This window comes from Achroia grisella, unplaced genomic scaffold (genome assembly GCF_030625045.1).
Source record: "Achroia grisella isolate CSIRO2021 unplaced genomic scaffold, CSIRO_AGI_Agris_v1 utg413, whole genome shotgun sequence".
NCBI lineage: Eukaryota > Metazoa > Arthropoda > Insecta > Lepidoptera > Pyralidae > Achroia > Achroia grisella.
The window spans coordinates 2692982-2714027 of NW_026712846.1; the positions used below are offsets into that span (position 1 = coordinate 2692982).

Consider the following 21046-nt stretch of genomic DNA (forward strand, 5'->3'; position numbering starts at 1 on the left):
TTTATTATTATTTTATAATGTGACATTAACAAATACATAGATACAACCCTATATTTTCACCCTTCTACCATCAACCTCAATTATAGCAACTTTAATATATTATAAGGCAAAACAACGATTACTTACCATAAAGTTTTAATCATAAATATGCGCATTAATTCAGGATTCAGTGAACGGTCATAGGTAATGTGGTTCCCTCTGGAAAGCACCGTGGTTAATTTCTGGGTCAATTTGCCACTATGAGCTAACTGATCTGTCTTCTATGAACCTAACATTGTCTACTGGTCCTTACCATCATATAGATTTAGTATAGACGTGTTGCACCATTCCATAATCATCAATTAAAAAATAATACAAATAGACATCTATATAAACATTAAAAAGAGTTTATTGTTTGATTGAACGTGCTAATCTCAGGAAATACTAGATCGAATTGAAACATTATTCTCTCCTAGCCTCGATAAGTAGGCTACTATCGAACACTAGAATAATGTTTCAATGTTTGCTATACGCGATATAACATCACGCTACGACAAATAGGAGCGGTGCATTAATGAAAAATTTCATAATCCATAAAATATTATTTTTGTCGAATACTTTGAGAAACAGTATCGCCCCTTTATTTATTTGCAACCTCCTGCATCCACCGACTCCCTGCAACGTTCTCGAGGTCGTCGCTCTTTCTCATAGGATGACGCTCCCTAGTATTCAACCTTCATATGTTTTTATACATTTCTGTATAAAAAGCCATATTAAAATAGCGTCGGCAGAATCTCTTGAGGATATTATTTTAATATTTTAGAATCGTATGTGATTGATTACTGTATTTTATAAGGAACCATCCAATGTCTAAATTTATAAGTAAACATAAAACTTGGTTATTATCTTGCTAATGTTATAAATGGATGGAATGGATTTTAATTAAACTTTACAGTAATATAGCTTTTACATCAAAATAACGCATAGGCCATAATTTCACGCGATTGAAACCGCAAATACAGCAAGTTAATAAACTATTATTAACATTTTATTTATATATATATTTACATATATATATAAATAAAATGTACTGTAATACATATATATTTACATTTTATTTATAACTAGCTGTGCCCGCGGATTAACCCATCTATGCATCCATACTCACAAACATTCGCGTTTATAATATAATTAATATAATAACTTTTTTTCAGACATAACTAAATTAACTTTCTTCCCAGACCACTTTTTATAGTTGAGTGTATTAACCAAACTTGCTGTGTTTTGTAAAATATAAATTACTGAATAATAAAGTGGATAGTAGATATCATCATTGTTATTTTCTTAAGGTTAAACTATAAAGTTATTATATTTGAACGGTATTTTCATATACTAAAGTCAAATCATAATAAAAGCAAAACTTCTTGTTAATTTCCATTTTATTAAACAAAATTACAAATACGGATCCAAATTACTACATAAAAACAGACTAGGAACACTTACATTCAACTAAGTAGGTGCCAATATCACAATATTTTACTAATATTGTTAAGGCATATATTTTAAGTAACAATAATACAAATTTTTGATATCGTGAAGATTATTAAATATATACATTTATTAAAGAGTGTCAATGAACAACTCATACATTATTATATTTTATTAATAATCATGTTAACTTTACAATATACTTCTTCCTAACAAAATACATAAAACACATTCGATATTACATACATAAATGCCTCTTTATTTACATAACCGTCCTCACAGGCAATAACTCATATATGAATTTTTCGAATATACATACTGTACGAACCTCGGGGTCATTGTCCCACATAACACCTTTTTCGTATAATAAATTTAATAAATATTTAATATTACTGAATAAAAAAAACATTACGACTATGGCATCAGATAAAATATTTCATGACTTTTGTTTCAGGCTTTGCAGTTAGCCATTTCTCAATTAAAATATAACCAAGAAGTCTTTAAATCTATATATCGTGGATGTAAAGAAATACATTTAACATAATTTAAGATTCAAATTTGGAATATCTGTACCTTAATAGAAATAATTATTGTAAATATTCGAATATAGAATTGCATTACTTTAAATGGATGTTAGCAAACAGCGCTAGATCAACAATGTTGTGAAAAATTTTAAGCAATATTTTCTTATCATCGTGAGAAAACCTAAAAAACTAGATCTCCGTGAATAATATAATAATATCATCCCATAAATTTTTAACGCCAAGCATTGTCTAACGTAACTAAGTACACAAATAATATTCAGTTGATACACAAAACTATTTGCGGGAAAATATTTCTTTTTGTAACAAAATCACTTATATTGCCACTATCATATATAAATTTGTATGCAAAAATATAAAGCACTGACTTGCCTACTTTTTCAAAGTATTGGTCAAATTCATAAATTGCAAATAATGAATAGTATCAAGATTTTATGACATAAATGTGCATTCGTTACCTAAAATCATTTCAAGGGCCGTTTAATACCATCGAAATGAATTTATTGTCGATGAATATATATGTACTTATAATACAACAGACACTATACCACTACAATACTGATAATAGTGATTACATTAATGTACTCTTACTCCATGTATACTCACTTGCTCAATATACAGGAGCATAAGCTAACTTAAATGATTCTATAGCCGTGGTAACAGACTCTTGGGTACAGGCATTGCCCTTCGCAAATGTCATAGCGCAGCCTAGCCTCGTGAAACATTGCTTTTGTGATGATGTGTTGCAGCAAGTCAGTATTGCTCCATTGCAGATAGACGCTGCTCTACCCTGTTCTGGATTAGAGTTACTTGATGCTTGTAATTGTAGATCGTTCTAAAACAAATTAAAAAGATTAATAACATTAATTTGCATTTAAGAGAAAAGGCAGAAATATTTTCATAACAATTATTTTCTTACTGCAATACTTTCGTATATTTTGAGTTTATTTACTAATTACAAAATCAATGTAATTACATTATAATATTTACAGGCAATAGATCTAAGAAATGTATATAATAAAATATCATTATCTTTTTTATATCAATGAAATGAATATTTTTTTGTCTTTTTTGTTACTACAAAGTTTACTTAATCAAGTAGATAATCTATTGATTACTTACTCGGCCTTGACTACTTCCATGTTCTACCTTCGGTGGAGGTCGTTGCATAGGTCGTTTCGGTTTTATTGGTTCGAATGATATCGGCCGGGATCCGTCGCCAATGTCGTCATAGTCACCCTCCTCTCTCTCTGCATTAGAGTCTATTATTCCCCAATTTTGCCTTTCATCTTCTAGTTCAGGTTTAATTCTATTGTCAAAAGTAGTTGGTATATCTGTAGGTGATTTGTTATTATTTCTTCTTCCTGAACATGTGCATTGCTGAGGTACTGGATAAGGCACTGGATAGGGTACATAGATTGGTTGCGGTAGTGGGGGAGGTTGCGGCCGTTTTATGTAGCTGGATATTTCGTCCAAAAGCCTCAATATTTGAGGGACAATGTCTTGTTGTTGACTAGGCCGATCGTATTCTCTTCTGTCTGGGTAATAAGGAATAGGTGGCGGTGAGTAGTCATAACCATAGTTGCTTTGCCATCGTCTTCGGCGGTGCCGCATCTGATTGGCAGCGACATCTCTTGCTTTTCCTATGTGATCTGTTTCATCTGATGCCACGTCTGTATCGACTCGGTCATTAAATTGTCGACCATAAACAACTGCCGCGCAAACACAGATTCCAAATAGTATTGTCAATGTATTCATCTGTAATATATATAACAAATAGTCAATGTCAAATAGTAACGACTGAATCTAGAATATAGCGGAAGTAATTAAATAATAAATACTATGATATGCATATTTACTTTGTCGGTATACGGTACAATTTTGTATGGAATTTTTTGCAATTACAAAACGTTCCCTGATTGGAAGTTTATTACAATAATATATAATAAGAATTCAAAAGGGTTTCCATTGAATATTGTAGCACATAATGTGACCAAACCACCTAGATGACATTGGAAAACTTGATGTTGAATAGAATTTTAATGATGTTTATAACCATTTGACATTTATATCATATTGCCTACATATACCTACAGTTTTATAAGTTTTTAATTTACATAAAGAAACTACAAAAAATATTGATTTTTTACGTACTATTTTATAATGGTTTTAAAATATTAGTGATCACATAGTTTTGTTTTTAAAAAATACTGAACGCCTAATTATAAAACCATTTAGTAAATAGGTACCTGCTAACAATAGTGATCACTAAACATGTATTATTATTCAATTAATAGCCTATCATTACGTTGATGTGATATCACGAAATGTAATGAAGAATATCTCAGGTGTAAATTGCAAAGTTTTACATTTATGCATGTACTTTGACAGGATTTCACTCGGTACAACTAAGATATAAATGTCTGCCTACCTACCTACTAACAATAATAATCACAAATGATTGTACAATACCATATAATCAATGATTTCACATCATTATTTGTAACAGTTTAATGATGGAATATCTTGAATGTAAAAGTGTTACATTTGTAAGTAATATCATTCTTCAACAGAATTTCACTTGTCACGATCACGGCATCTTCACTTTATTTCCACATATAAACATTCATACATAATAACATACTGGTCCTTGCATCTTTACCATGCATTCCCGTTTCGTAACACCATTCCCAAGCACCAGAAATATAACGGTACGCACCTTGACTCGTTCTATTTCGAAGCCACTAAAATGTTACCAGTTCAAAAATAACGACCGCACGATTCGTAACTTGAAAAGTGTACTAACTAAACGATGATTATGTTATGGTCTTCTGTTATCATTATCACTAGAATCTCACGATGTACCGCCGCACGGTACGAGCAACCGTCTCGACGTGGTATAGTAGACTGAATACGCTAAATACGATACCCAATAGTTATTGGGCACGCGACCGTGGCAGTGAATATGCGCCCGCACCGACGCGCCTACAATATATACCAGCTAAATACGTAGGTAGGTATAGCACGACACATCATTAACTTACTATGGCTACTGTCGATTTTTTATTTATATATATATGTATATACATATTTTGAATATGTATATATACCTACTAACTACTAGATACAAAAAATGATGAATTAAAATTTATACATTTTTAAACATACATATTTTGTTTAAAAATGTATAAATTTCAATTATTTTGCTTAAAAAGACTTATTCTATTTTGCTATAAAAGTTTCTTATTGGAAATTGAAATAGCTTATTTTGTTTTATCATATTAATCTCTTATAATTTAATATATTAAAATTCCGTATTATTAAAAAAAAATAGAACCTGATTAAATTCGAGAACAATCGTATACAAAACCTTTTTCTTAGCTAAACACTTTCCTTTTAAACATGTAAACATTGGTATCAAAATGAATCACAGAACAAAACGCTTAATTACTGTGACGTAGCTAGTATTTCCGTATTATTGCTTATGATATCATACGCACTCCATACGTAAGATTAAATTAGTTATCTATGTTTCTATAAATTGCACACACCTTTGACGTCACATTCTGTCAGTTCCTTAACTCAAAAATACATGTTTATTTTACAACACTCTTACAGTATTTTTTTGTTAAAATAAACAATCACACAAGACACTTAAATTACTTTAGCCTCTATAGAGGCTTATTCATAGCCAATATGAAATTATTAAGTAACTCTTATAATAACAATATATTTAAGTTTTATTCTTTATTTTCAAAACAAATTACCTTATATGTCACCTTACTATCTATGATTATGTTCTACTGTTGCCATTAAAATATTTATCCAACAAATTTATTGTTTTACCACCTATTTTTACAACAAAAACAAATAATAATGCTATTTTTTGTACAATATATGTGCCTGTATAATGAAAACAAAATCAATAGGTACTAATAATATTACTACGAGGATTCTTCACCGTCTGCAAAACCCCGTAATAGGGCCTACCCTATTGACAAGGGAAACGTAATATATTATGTAAATAGGACACACTTAGGGTTCCCCATATGGTTGGTAAATTTTGAATAGTACTTCGGGATAACTCTTAAAACATGATATTTAAAATTACTAAAATAGTTTTGAAAGTTATCTATCTATACATATATCTTAACTTAATTTAATTAATTGTTTTCAAATAAAAATGCACATTGAAAGCAAAATATATAATTTATCATATAGGTTCTACTACTCATATCTCACCAAAGTAAAATTGTAATAGTATACTTAACAATGTGTACATCTTTATAAATCTAATTTCCTCCCTGAAATTTCTGTTTTCTATAAAAGTAGTCTTTATCTGTAAAAAAATATCATGCTGTGATATAGATTAATAAATACCTACTTTCGATAAAAAAGTTTCTTAACTAATAGTGTAATGTAATGTATGTATGTATATTTCAAATCCATCACTAACTCACCAATGTAATCCTTACCACAAGAAAACAAGTCGGTGTTTTACGAATTTAATTAGGTTATATTAATTAAATTTAGGTGCGTTCGAATTACTAAGGTTTTTAAACATATTTGAACATGTGTATTTATTCATCTGCTCGCACGTAATACGTAAAACAACATACCAAGAAGACAGTTGTGTTTTTATGTCTATTTGAGCAGTGACACACAGCCAATAAAATCCTTATTTGGACATGTCAAGGCGTCTTAAGGATTACTCAGTGTATTTGGTTAATGTTTTGGATAACACTAATCTCGAAACTGATTAAAATCGCCGTTGTAACACCAAGGACAGAAATACTATGGTTATAACGTCTAGCAGAACTGGTCAAAAAACATTTTATAATTCATTCTAAGATTTTATGTAAAGTTTCATATATATCTATTCTAAGTAGATATTTATAATACTGCCTTGTATATATTTGGGTTGAATTAGAGAGCAATTTGAAAATAATCCTCTTTTCTTCACTTTAGAAGAAATTTCAAGAACCTCTATTCCTGAGATAGATTCTAAAGAGAAGTTGATATGACAATACTTGTTGCCACTAAAAAATATATGGTGTATACGTAGAATACTATTGTTATATCCATACAATTAGTATTAATTTAAACTTGATCCTTACATCGGTTCCTCAGAAAAAAACTAATTTGAAGTACAAATAACTTATTTAATTTTTTTAGCGCGCTACTGTGACGATTTTAATATAGAAACGCGGAACTAAAATATAACATAGCATACAAATTATTTATATTGATAACATGCAGCGTACGGAAGTAAAACAGTCCAATAGCAATTAAAGTTACAGTCGTACTGTGAAATTGTAAGTTCGTTCGTTATAAAAAAGAATCATCTGACACGGTTTGGAAAGGTATTTCAAAAAGTAATATATAATATAATTTAAAACATTAAAAAGTGTAGTCGATTTAACATTATTTTTTATTCTGAATTTAAAATCTGTTCCTATTACAAAATAAACATTATTATATGTAGCACAAAGCAGACTTCTCAGAGAGAGCAGAGTGCCATCAGCGTTTCTTTCAAACATAACAATAAAATATTATATCCAGTCTTGTCTGATATAGTCAAAGCACGCTATACCATTAAGGAATTCTAAAGACATTTCCATATAAATATGAAACTCTAAGATATAGTTATTTCCTATTGTATACGAATATATTAGATTTGTATACTTCTATATTTATCTATAACTTGCAAAACGAAAAATATTATAATACCTAAATAATTTAAAATAAATTTTATATTATGTAACCAAGTTGTTGGAAAATCATTGTTTACTTACTTTTAACCTATTATTGCAGAATGAATTAGTTGTCACTAATACTAAATGCAAAGATATCTGTCTGTTTGTTACCTTTTCATTTTTATTTCGCGTTTTGTACGTTTTGTAATGAATGGTGTAGACAGATTTCCTCAATAGGACAGACAATGAGGCTAGCCTCATCATTCAAAATTCTGAATGATTCATTCATTTATTCTTATGAAACATTTTAGACATTTCCATAAGTGTCGTTCTTTTACATTATTTTTTAACCCTTAAGTCATTTAATTCAAAATACAATTTAATTTAATTTATTTATGTTTTACTATTTACATATTTCATGCGTTTCATTTTTCGTTCCACACAAATACATTATTTAGGCGTTCCTTTCCTTGACAATAGGTACTTCAGTTAATTATGATTTATCTTAATGTATGTAAATTATACTAATTAAATATACTAAGTAGCGACATGGCATAATGGTTTTGCTACCCCGTTTTATATGAAGAAGATCGTGAATTCAAATCTGGTTGATACCAAAATAAAGTACTTTGTTAATGTAATGTAATTATTGTTTTACATTTCTTCCTAAGTACTAACGGCAGTTATTGCTTTCTTTAAATGCACTTTAGTAAATATAACTGCTAATGATCTAATGAGGTTACTACGAACACCCTTGGCATATAATTCTTATCTATAATAGAATATATAATTAGTGACAGATACTTAGATTAGAGATAGGATAAAATTTCATAACGTTGTGGTTATATACAACGTTATGTATATAACCACGATGCCTATAGTGTCTTTTAACACTATTATATTCTGGTGTTTTCTTTGTCATAACTTTTTTATATAATTGGAATGACAAACAAGCTGACGGATGACCTATCTGATGATAACTATTAAACGTCGCCTATATACGAGTATGAAATAGCTATGAAAGGGCCCACGGATATTACGTTATCATATGATGCCCGTTATACCACTCATACGTTGTCATTCCGGAGAACTAAGATATTATGCGTCCAAATCCTGTAATTTCATGGCCTTATCCCCCCTTTCAATTAAAACATATTTTAAAAAGGAATATGCTTGACAGTTGAAATAGGCGAAATAGAATACACACAATCTACTGTTTATAAAGTTTAGTCCGTTTTAAATACTATACTAGTTCTGTGTCCAGAAAAAAATCATATATCCACTTGTAATATTTATTAAGTGTTGTCCTATCTAACTGCGACTTTGACTGCTTAACCGCGATATATTGATTGAAATACAACAGTATGTACCTATATTATATTTTTACAGTAATTGACATTGTTGTTATACAATGAGCAGAGCTCGTTGTTAAAAATAAATAGGTGTGTATTAATAATTACATAATGATGCACTGTCTATTCTATATATTCACGTGTATAGTAGTAGTCCATTTTTTTATTTAATTTTTAATTAATATAAATAACTTTTATCTTCAGCTCACTCTGCCAACACTGAATCTGAGCACGACCTCGATTGTCGCCTTTGTGCACGATTTTAGTTTTAGCCTAGCCAAAATTAGTATTTGTCTAAGTTGAAGCTTTTTTCGTATAAGAGTATGAAAATATTTGGGAATGAAATCTACGCGAGTAAAGCGGGAAACATGTGTGAATAATACAAATAGACAAATTTCTTAGTACTCTTCATGCTGTAGTAAAGCAGACGCTTGTAATTTATTTTCCTTCTAGACAGAGTATTGTATTAATAAATAATTTGATAACATTTACCCGTTAGTCACTATAATGTGGTTTTTTATTGATTCCGGTCATTACTATTGATTGATAAGTAATAATAAGTGGTTATAATAAAACACTCGATAATGGATTCGATTTATATATTTTATATTTTATAAATATGTAACATTTCAATATATATATTAGAAATATAGTATTTATAATATAAACATATATTTACCATAGTGTATAAGCAGTGAAGCATGGTTGCTTTCGGTATTTATTTACTTTGTGGTTGCGACAGAATCACTTCGACGAGATGCACAAGTTCTCAAATTTATTTCACCCGATGTCTGCCTAAGGAAAAATTTTATCCTTAAAATTGGTGAGCATTTGGGGCATTGCATTTTTCGTCTGTACCACACCGTCTTAATGCGTTCAAGTTCCCAATTACGTTCATACACAATTTATTTTATTCAACGTATTTATAGTCAATTCATCATCATCTGATCCCGGAAGACGTCCACTGCTGAATAAAGGCGTCCCACCAAGATCTCCATGCCGGTTGGTCCTGCGCTGCTCGCATCCAATGCCTTCCAGCGATATTATCAATTCATAATTTGATGATATGGTTCAGATTGATTATAACAATTTAATTACATTACATAATTTATCGAGATTGAGTACAAACTAACAGTATTCACTATGGTAACATATATCCGATATCTTTGCCGAAATTAAACAGCGTTTTATTATTCTGTTTGCATTTGATAGTAATCATTACTGGTGCAGAAAATATATGAAGTGGAAAATTATATACATATGTACTTTCTGTATCAGGGAACAATTTCCCAAAACAGAATAAAATGAAGAGGAAGGTTTATTAAAGGGATTCTACACAAAAAAAATTATTGAAAACTCTTAAGAAGAAGTCACTACTTCTGATGCTACTTTGATACTGACAGTTATATCATAACTATCAAAATCTTTTTCGTGGAGCCTCTAATACCCCCTTGTGTTTGCCCACTTTGAGAATGTCTGTAGAAATGACAAAAGGCTTTGCTCAGTCTTTCAAATAATTTCAGACTTTGCATAACTTCTTAGTATTCAATAAATTTTCCAGCTCCTCTCCCCTCTTGTTTGTGTTTTCGATTCCCGCAAGACCGCAGACTGTCAAGCGCGACCATAGACTATTAAACCAGTAACTAAACTAGTAAGTAATTAAACTGGTTGGGTATATTGTCACTTCGCGCGACTTTCATTGGTTATTATATTCAGTTACGGGGTATTACTTTATCAATTTGTATAGTTAATTCATGCACTTTAATGTTTTCTAATAAAAATAGTTAAATATAAGATCTATATCTTCTCGCTATTTTATTATTGAAATATATGGTTATTTACATAAACTCGTAATATTCCATAGCTTAATAGCATAATTGCGAAACTCTGTTATTTTTTAAACTTGAATATAATGGGGATATTTAGCCTACTTACTATACTACTACCATATTGGCCAATAGGCTTGGTATTGGAGGAAGCTCATGCATCAAACTAAATATTTTATTAATTTTCGAGCCACTATTTTTTATTTTGATTTATAGATTTGGTTTATACGTTTCTTTACAGAATCGTCGTATCTAAATCCACCATAAAAGTAATTTCTTGTATACAATACAGTATTTTGTGCTACTTCACTGTACTTAACAGTCCGAGTCTTAATGGTAATTATATAACGGATTTTCAAAATATTCTGTAGTAGGATGAATGGCAGACCAGTCTGCAATTTAGGTTAATGTTGTCTAATGGTTCATTATCCCGGCTTAAAAGATAAAAAATGACCGCGATTTCAAATCTCATCAATTTCAAAGATCATATAAAATTCGACATTGAACACGTTTAACACGTTAAAGAAGAACTAAAAAGTTCTTTGTGTATGGTATATATATATATATATATATATTTCTGACTGACACTTCAGTAACGAAAACATTAATACCAAATTAAATTAACGCATGAGACTAGATTGATCTAACAAATATACAACGGACTGTGTTCCAAAAAATACTTCGAGACCATGTCTACAACTACCTTGTACCATCACACCACTCGTTATCGACAGGGAATTCATTCCCACACGCTGCAACCTTAGTGATCAAGGACAGTGCGATTTCAGAGAAGCTTCCTCTAACGTACACTTAGACTGAATAAAAAAGCGGTAGTAAGCTAGACCCTAACACGTGGGATTCAAACATAACCAGCGCAATGTGTTAAGAGTTGCGTTCACCAAAACGTTCAAATCTAACAATGTTAGAAAAATGTATAAGATGTATAAAATCACAATGTCAGAGGAACTATCCCGTCCATACATGTAGAGATGAAATTGTAGATCAGTACATTCTTTATCCACAAGCTTTATTTGCGCGGGTAATGCCGCAAGATATGGGCAACTAGTAATAAATAAACCACATGCTACATGAGATGTGTGAACTTTGTTACGATAGTTTTCTCATCAAATTGATAGTTAAAGTGATCGTATAGACGCCTTATGGGACGTCGTAAACACAACTCTATCTTACGACACAATAAAGTTTATATTGTGTGACAATATGGAAACAAATAACTTTAATACGTCATTCAAATTAGTGGACGAGCATAATAATGAAATTGTTTTAAACAATGTCTTTTGAAACAATTGTACTTATCGAATTAACATATATTTTACACATCACGAATGTATGTAATGGTAGAGCAAAGAACAATTTGAAGAAGCCACTGTCGAATATTTTTTGATTTTACAGAATAGTGATCGGACTTCAATTATTACTTTTCTGTGTGTTATGAAGATGCTGTGCATAAAAACAATTTGTACTTTTTAATAGACAAACGAGCGATAGTAAAGGCAATACTAAATTTGTATGTAATATATTTACCTGTTGCTCAAATTTCTTTGAATTTTCAAACGATTTCACATTATACTCCTCAAATGAAAATAGTATAAAACTATTATAAAAATAGCCTTATTTTAATGTTATTTTGTATTGTGGCTACTAGATATAATTTAGAAACAGATTTTAGAATCACTTTTAAAAACAACATTAATATTACAAACGTATTTCACTGAAAATTTTGCATTTTTCCACTACGAAATTACATATGTAAAGGTTACTTGCAAGCTAGAATGTGTTCATAAATAATGAGTTATTATTATTTTTCTATACATATTTACTAAAATGTTTCTCTCGATTTCGCGACTTCATAAAATTTATAGTTTCTACAATACGACTCTAATAAATTAATGATCTAAATCTGGCGGAACGGTCATGTCATTTCTGATGATATTTTATTTCAGTCGCCTTGTAGCCAGATGACTAATGTGATCCCAAATTACAACTGTTTCTATGTGTATTCGTATCTAGATGACATAAACTATAAAATAAAAACTTACCGTTATCCCAGATAGGATGGTCAGACGTACTATCAATCGACATCCTGGTCAACAAAGGATGTGACATACATCATATATGTATATATATTTGTCGTTTTTATGTAACTGAAATGGTAAACATATAGACGGCTCACCTCGGTTGATGGTATGCTAACAGCACTATGGATACGCTATAACGTCGCTTGAAATACCTCTAATTAATTGTCATTCCAAAGGACTAAAGTGTCATGCCTCCTATCTTCTAATTTAATTGCCTTTTCTTACCATATAACCACAAACGGTTGTTTTCCTGAAATTAGTGAGAATGAGGTATCCAAAAGAACTTTTTACAAATCCTATCTTAGTTCAGATAGGAGGCGTCCCTATCGCTGTATGTCGGATACATTTTAGATATGAAACATAAAAACTATACTGTGTCCTTTGTGTGCTGTTACATGATATCTTCAAGGAGTATCACGTATTTCTACGGTTATTTTTTGTAATCGATAGGGTCTATTTCCGTTTTATTCTCTGTCTATTTCGCTATACCACTTTTATCTGGGATAGTTTGTTTTATTTATATTGGAGAATGTTGTATAAAATACCGTCGAAAATGAAGCATTCCAACGAATCACAGAGCAGCTTACTATAACATCAAGATGAATAGTATGTTATGATATAGTTACAAAATCTAATCAATGTGCGAAAGTTTTTTATTATATTTGTACTATTTGAAAATAAAATACTTAATACAAAAACAGTTTTTACCTTTCATTATTCATAAATATTTTTTATAATGAAATATTGCATTTATATTTTATTACCTTCTCCCCATAGATATGTATGAGCGAGTTATTCCGTTCCTCTACCAATTTTAGTAAATAGATTCTAAATTTTATGTATGCAATCTTATGACTGTGTGTTGATAAATCAGTAAGTAAATACAGCGTCTTTTTTATATATTGATTATTCACAACAGTAAAACTCCCTGACCTCCATATTGTTTGTATGTAGTTAACGCGAATGAAGGAATGTGAGAGGTAAACAATATTTAATTATAATATATTTCATTTCTGTATAGAATACATAAATTTGAATTCCAACATTCTAAATAGACCTAGAAGACTACTTTCTGGTCTATTTATGGAGCACAAACACTGCGGCCCTGCATGTTAAATAAAATTATCTATTTTTTTTACTGCCCATGTGCATCTACAACAGCAGACGAATTGCTGGCGAAATAAACGGTTTTTTAAGCAAAAGCATATTTCCTGGTATGTCAAAACAATCCTCTATTATGATATTTTATCTTTGCAGTACACACAGGTATATTACTTATATGTTACACTTCAACCAGACATATGTCTAATTCCGTCATCCCTAAATTTCAATAATAGAGAAATCCTTTGTGGGTATTATTTATATTTTATCTTTTGATAATTTCATCCAAATCATCATCTAGCCATTTTTACGTACAATCTTAATATATAAACAGATAGTTCTCGCCACATATGAATGTTCGATTCTATTATGTATAAAGATATAAAAAAATATAATAACAAATAAAATAAATTATGTATATTGAGAATATGATCTTCAACAACTCTGTACATAAGTCGTCATTTAAATCTTCTAATAGCAAATATGCATAGCCTTGTAATTCTAACGTGTTGAACATCCATCGTAAGTTGAATCGACGCTATTGTAATTTATTTTTGAAGACCTCTCATAATCTAGGTACTTCAATGCGTCACTCGAACTGTTCTCGCTAAAGGATTTTCAATGTAAGAAGTCTTTTAGATCGCTGTTTTTACTTACCTTTACGATGTTCCATTTGTTCCACTTAACTGCATTAGTTATTGTTTAACGGACTGTAAAATTGGAAAATTTGATGGAAATAATAATAATATAGTTATCAGAGATGTTAACATTTTATATTTATACTGCACCGTCAAATGCTAACAAAATAGAATCTATTACTTACAGATCTGTATATATATATGTTATTTATAGGCGACGTAGTGAATGTATTAAATTATAACAAAAATACAACTGTGTTATCAAATTTAGGTTTACAAAAGGTCTGTGGTTTATTACCTTTGAAGAAATCTTGTACATATATTAGATATTCTATTTTACATTATTTATTTTAGAAAATAAATTCCAAAGTATAGAGTATAGAAAAAAAAGTATAAAAATCAAGCTTGAATCTTTTCCGAAATTTTTATTTATACCCGAAAATAGGGATAAATTACCCAATAGCAACATTAATCGAACGTGTCCGGGTTCATGATTACATTATCAGTAACATATTTTAAGATTTAAGATCGTTAAGAGCAAATTTATATAAGCAAAGTAAAGCATAAGTTGCAGAAATTTCGCATAACTTGATTCTTACTTAACTTACGGAAATAATGTCGTTGTCCATTCCGATAACCGTTATCTTTTGCCTTCAATATATGACCTAAACAAACATGTGTACAAGACGATCCTATTGGAAAACCATATAAAGTGTTATGCAGATTTGGATAATGAACAAATACCATCTTAATAAACCAACTATTATTAACATTTAGTTATACAAATAAAAACAGAAAAAATATAGTCACAAATAACTTATTTTTAAAAAAGTGAATTGAAATTTTGTTCTTAAGTAAAGAATTTACATCAATCTCGATCATAGATCCATTTTTATATTAAAACGTTAAATTAACTTACGCACTAATTAAATAATATCAACTTTAATACTTGTAAATAAAATACCGGTAATCTAAATAAATTTAAAAACGAACAAAATTTAAAATTAATAGTTTTATGACACATTTAAATTTATATTTTTTTTTTTTTACTAATAACATGGGAATTTAATTACCGTTGTAGGTTTTCGCCTTCTGTGGTTAAATAATTAACATTTACTTTAAATTGCGTCAGTACGTACTACTTAAAAATATGAAAGCCTGAATTATTAATTGTTACTTAGATACTAAACACAGCAAAACGGGACGTGGATTATAAAATTTTCATCAAAACAGAAACAAGGGACACAATAATTAAGGCAAATTAACGTGTTTACCTGTGCCTTTAATCACGGACTACAGTAAATAACCCATTAGGCCGGCGTAATGTTTAAAACGTAATTCTTTTAGGTAGATGTTCCGTAGCTCGCTTATTTTGCTAATTTTGTACCACTGGTTGACATGTCCACACTTAATTGTAAGGTTTACCAGTTTTAACGAGAGGTAATGCATTTTGCATGTTGGTACACGAGTTTAGCATACCACCAAATCTCGTGTCCAGAATGTGGTAAGAACAATGGAAATAAAGCACAATGCATTTATTTGTACTTAACAGAAAAAATAATCTATGCAGTGTTATAGCCTCAAGTAACAATAGATTCTTGCCCGCAAGAAGAAATTAATTAATTTTATTATTATGTATGTACGATATGTGTAATGGTGTATTAGGTTGAATATAGCACGATGTTGTCAATACTCCCAATTTTTTCAAAAAATTAATACAATACAAACAATATTTTTTTATTATTATAATAAATTGATTTCGTCGACAGCGTGTTTCGGTGTGCGGTATTTAATTTTATGGTAGTAGTATTTTTTCTTTCAATATCAAACTCTCCTACAAATCTACTAGATCTACTATTCTAAGAATTAGAGAATTACAATATGTTTGTCTTGGTCCACATATACACATAAGCTACATGTGAGAAACCAGAAAACTAATATATCTGAGACAAGTTCTAGTTCAGACTCGAATTCTCAAAAATGCAGAGTTACATATCTAAAAAACTTTTATTTTCTGTTATACACTGTTCTTCATTTAATTATTATACAGACACAGTACGAATAATTAGAAGAAGAATTTCGAAATCGAATAAAATTAATATTTATTCAGTAGGTACATATCAATTTATAAAATACGACGTTACCGATACCCTCTATGACGAGATCCATCGAAGCTTTTAATTAAAAACCGACGGTGCATTAACTGAGCTCGATGGCGCTGGTGCCGAAATTACTCTGTTCGTTTATAAATTATTGATCTGGGTGTTTAATATTTTTTATGCGGCTTTGGAAACGACAAGGTAACGATCCAACAAATTAAAAGTGACAACTGTTAACCTATTATCTGAATTAAAAGTAGGCCTCGTGCCTTGCCATTCCAAAGGACTAGTGTTATGACTTCATAACTAAAATGCAGTTTACAAAGCTAGCTCATTAGCAGGTACATCAAGGAAGAAAGGGTATTGTTAGTAACTGATGATGTATTGTTAGTGGATTGATGACCTTAGGGTCATAGCTAGTATTGGCACTAGCACTAGCAATAGTGCTAGCAATATACCATATCAGGTTGATCTCCACGCGATTCCCTCTGGCAATAAATTCCTGGTGAATTTACTATGATACACTAACTGACGTGACCTCATGCTCATCCTATTATCCTCCACTGGTGCCTCGCCATCGTAGACCATTAGCGCAGACGAATGAATTATCATCATCATCCATTAAAAAAATAGATGAGATAGAGTTACAACACAGATGCCTTTGTACAAAGTCAACTTCAAAAGTAGGCCTATACTACCACCTATACCTCTCTTTCATGAAACAACCTATGCATTTCTTGAACATACTGTAAATGTTAATGACTTATTATGAATAATGAATGAATAAGTCTCTCTCTCTTTCTATTTCTGTCGTGAAACATAAATGTTTGTATTATTACTGACAGAAATAGATGATACACGTACCATAATTTTTATGTAAAGTAAATGTATCAATACTGAACTACTTGCCTCACACTTGCTTTGATGTTATTGAAGCTATTTGTCGATAGCAAACATCCACCTGCACTAAATCTGTAATTTTACAATTTTATTAATTTCCCAGAACTTCTTTAACACTTTGGAATTCTGAAATTATTTTAAGATCCACTGAACTGTCTAGAACTACATTAAGTTCTATACTAGACCGTGTATCAAAGCTGCAATTGTATGCTGAGCAGGAAGAAAAACACGAGCGATATACACTCGGGTCCCGGCAACTGCTCTAAGTTTCCCTCTCTGCCACACGATAGCCCTCTCCCGCACGGTATGGAATGCTATTCAGGTCGTCTATCTTAAGTGCTAAAACTTATAATATAAGATAGTATTTTAATACTGGAAGGCGATTGCTATCAATTAACTATTATCGAGACAAGTAGTTTGTCAATGTCAGGCTAGATTTCATATTAATTGTACTTGCGTTCTCTACTTATATATTACTACTTCGATCAAGTGGAATATTAGTTTATTTGTCTCAAAACAATCTATAAAATGTATTATGGGAGTTAGTGACGTCATAATGCTAGTCATTTGGAAGCTAGTATTGTAATAATGCTAGTGATTTAGATCATAAATACCACAATAACAATAGCCAGGACTCACATGGATAAGAATCTGCAGTCACGCTCTCTCAATAACAAAACTATTCATGTCTCATATTAAATTGATATTATTTCATTATTTTCTATCAGTGTGATATCATTCGTGATCTCATTGCACGGGATTATCATTGACGTCATGGCTTCAAAGATAGATAAAGGAATAATAATTTAGAATCGTGATGAAGGGGTCGCTTTAATGAACCGGGTCAGATGTATGACTAAAACATGAGGTACTTTGATTCGTTAATGAGGACAAAGATCTGTACAGACAATATGGTATGTACAGATCTTATGCTATATTATTAATATGCTAAAATATTAATATATACAATCGGGCACACAAAAATTATTTGATGACTGAAAGAAAATTTCATTTTTATATTCGAATTTAAATTTCTCGTAACAGAGACCATATAATGTTTGGATTTTAAAGAAAAATTTCCAATTATCATTAGCATTTTTTCTTTAATCTCCCGATATCACAGTTTGACTTAATTTGCAATATTTCATTACAACTGTATTTATATAGCTCAAGTATGTTCTAAAATTTCTTTATTGTATCTAGTTGGTAGAGACTAGGTCCATAAAAAATACTTGTATATTTTGCATTAGTCGCAATTTGTTGCGTGGGGAGGAGGTATTTCAATGGTACGGTCAAGGCGAAACTCGTGCTCCAAATAAAGGACATAATCAAGGTTACATAACATAAGTTTGGTTAGTAATGCTTTTTGCAGTATACTTTAATGAAATATGGAATTTAATTAATCATGTCTTTTTTATGAGACTGCGGTAATATCGGATCTGTGGGGCGCCGTATAATTTTATGAGCTGCCTGACGCCAGCAACAATTCTAGATAGATAAACACTTCATTTAAAATATATAAGAAGATATGGCTACATTGTAATAAAAAAAACCAATCGTATATTATTAAAACAAAATAGTAAAAGAGGCACATGTTTCTTATATATTTTTTATATTATATGAGGTGCAATCAACTTATGCAACTTATTATAATATAAAATCTGTGGTGCTGTAACCTATCATTATTGTTTCTTTTTAAGGGCTCAGTTTTGTCGTCAGATGACGCCTATGACGACAAGAACTGATTGTACTGAACTGATGTATCTGATTTATGATTACTTGCTTTATTATACAATTTGGTTACGTTAGCTATTTTCATTCGAGTAAGACTAGATTGTGTTTTCAAATCCAAAAAGTTTACAATATTTGGCTTTCATATTTCGATAACCATTCATACAACTGTAATATAATTTTAATATTTACGAGTCGCACGTTAATATAAAACAGATGTTGATTTTCTCTGGAATAACTAGCTGTTATTATTAAACGTATGGTAATAAATTATCTAACGCGGTCATGCTTGACTTTCAAAAGAAGAAATCTGGTAGATTAATTTAATTTATCATAACATTTTACATACACAATATGGATTATGTTTAGGCTTAATTAATACAATGATTATTTATCTTCAACTACTATTATACCAAATTATAATCTATGTAAACCATTCATAATTTATCCAAATTACATACATAGCATGTGTTATGAGGTGCTGTATCGAATCCTGGCATTAGTTTTGACCTGTAACCCGTCCGAAGGGGTAAAATAGGGTGAAAAAGGGCTGAATTTGTAATAACCTAAAATACATTGCGGGGTGCTTTTGACTAGGTTGTCTTATATATACGTATTTTTTATCCATCCGCCCTTCTGTCATGCATAAACTTATCTCTTTTAGCATTAAGTTTCAAATAACGTTTATTATCCTTATCCCAAGAATTGAATATGCGAATTAACATGAATGTTCACATAATACCTCTATGATTCACACAAAATATTATCACCAGTTTATACAATAATAAAATGCATCATCACATACATTAAACAGGCGGTCCATGTTATTGGACTATTCATGACATCACTGTTCGGTGTTAGTAATTTATATTAATATATTATAACTACTGTTTCAAAATATATTACGGATTTCATAAATGCAAATTTTAAAATTCGCATATATTTATCTACGTATTCTAGTGTATTATTTATCAGTAAACATTATAAATAGCCTGTTTCACAAGAAAAATCATATGCGTATGGATTATCTGCATAAAATACGTTTTTGTTTTAATTATTCAGCCAGCCAGTTACATGCAACAATAATTTATAAATGAACTGACTGGCTGGCAATAAAAGTAAAATTATTAATAATTATAAAAATTATGAACTGTATATACTTTATAGTCAAAACTTCTGTCACCAATCGTAACTTAAGGACAATTATTCGCAGGCGGTGCCAACATAATTTACAAGAACTAGCTTTAGGGTTAAATCTTATTCGTATTATGTATAGGCATAAACATCATAAACTATTTTCTCCCAGCAACTTGGACCACATTACCGACTTATTGGATGCTGGACGGAATGATAAAATTTGTGATCAAATTCTGTTTTGAATTAATGTTGTTTATAAAAGCTTTAAAGTTTACAAATTTGCGAAGTGTAGATTTTCAATCGTTTGTTTGTTCGTAATATTTAAAAAAAAAATTATGAATGATAAAAATAGAGAACACTTAAAATGCAAAAAAAGGATATGAAATTTATTTAATTTTTTAACTACAAGTTCTTGTGTATCGACAATACAAACTTAGTCAATTTCTATTTCATTTCAC

General features: G+C 30.2%; 2 protein-coding genes across 2 annotated transcripts in view; one reads left to right on the forward strand and one right to left on the reverse strand.

Annotated features, from left to right (window-relative positions):
* The window catches only part of LOC131844815 (uncharacterized), a 164714-nt gene that overhangs the window by 75063 nt on the left and 68605 nt on the right, over positions 1-21046 (forward strand). The window lies entirely within an intron of this gene.
* On the reverse strand, positions 1401-4958 carry LOC131844814 (uncharacterized). The gene is made up of 3 exons (XM_059193782.1): positions 4729-4958; positions 3132-3767; positions 1401-2844 (listed from the first exon to the last, which is right to left on the reverse strand). Exons 2-3 carry the CDS (start codon positions 3765-3767, stop codon positions 2620-2622), a joined length of 861 nt encoding a protein of 286 aa, XP_059049765.1. The 5' UTR covers positions 4729-4958; the 3' UTR covers positions 1401-2619.

Coding starts and splice junctions, on each gene's coding strand:
- LOC131844814 (XM_059193782.1), bottom strand. CDS start 3,767: ATGAATACATTGACAATACTATTTGGAATCTGTGTTTGCGCGGCAGTT. Junction 2,845..3,131: donor ATGGAAGTAGTCAAGGCCGA/GTAAGTAATCAA, acceptor AATTTGTTTTAG/AACGATCTACAATTACAAGC.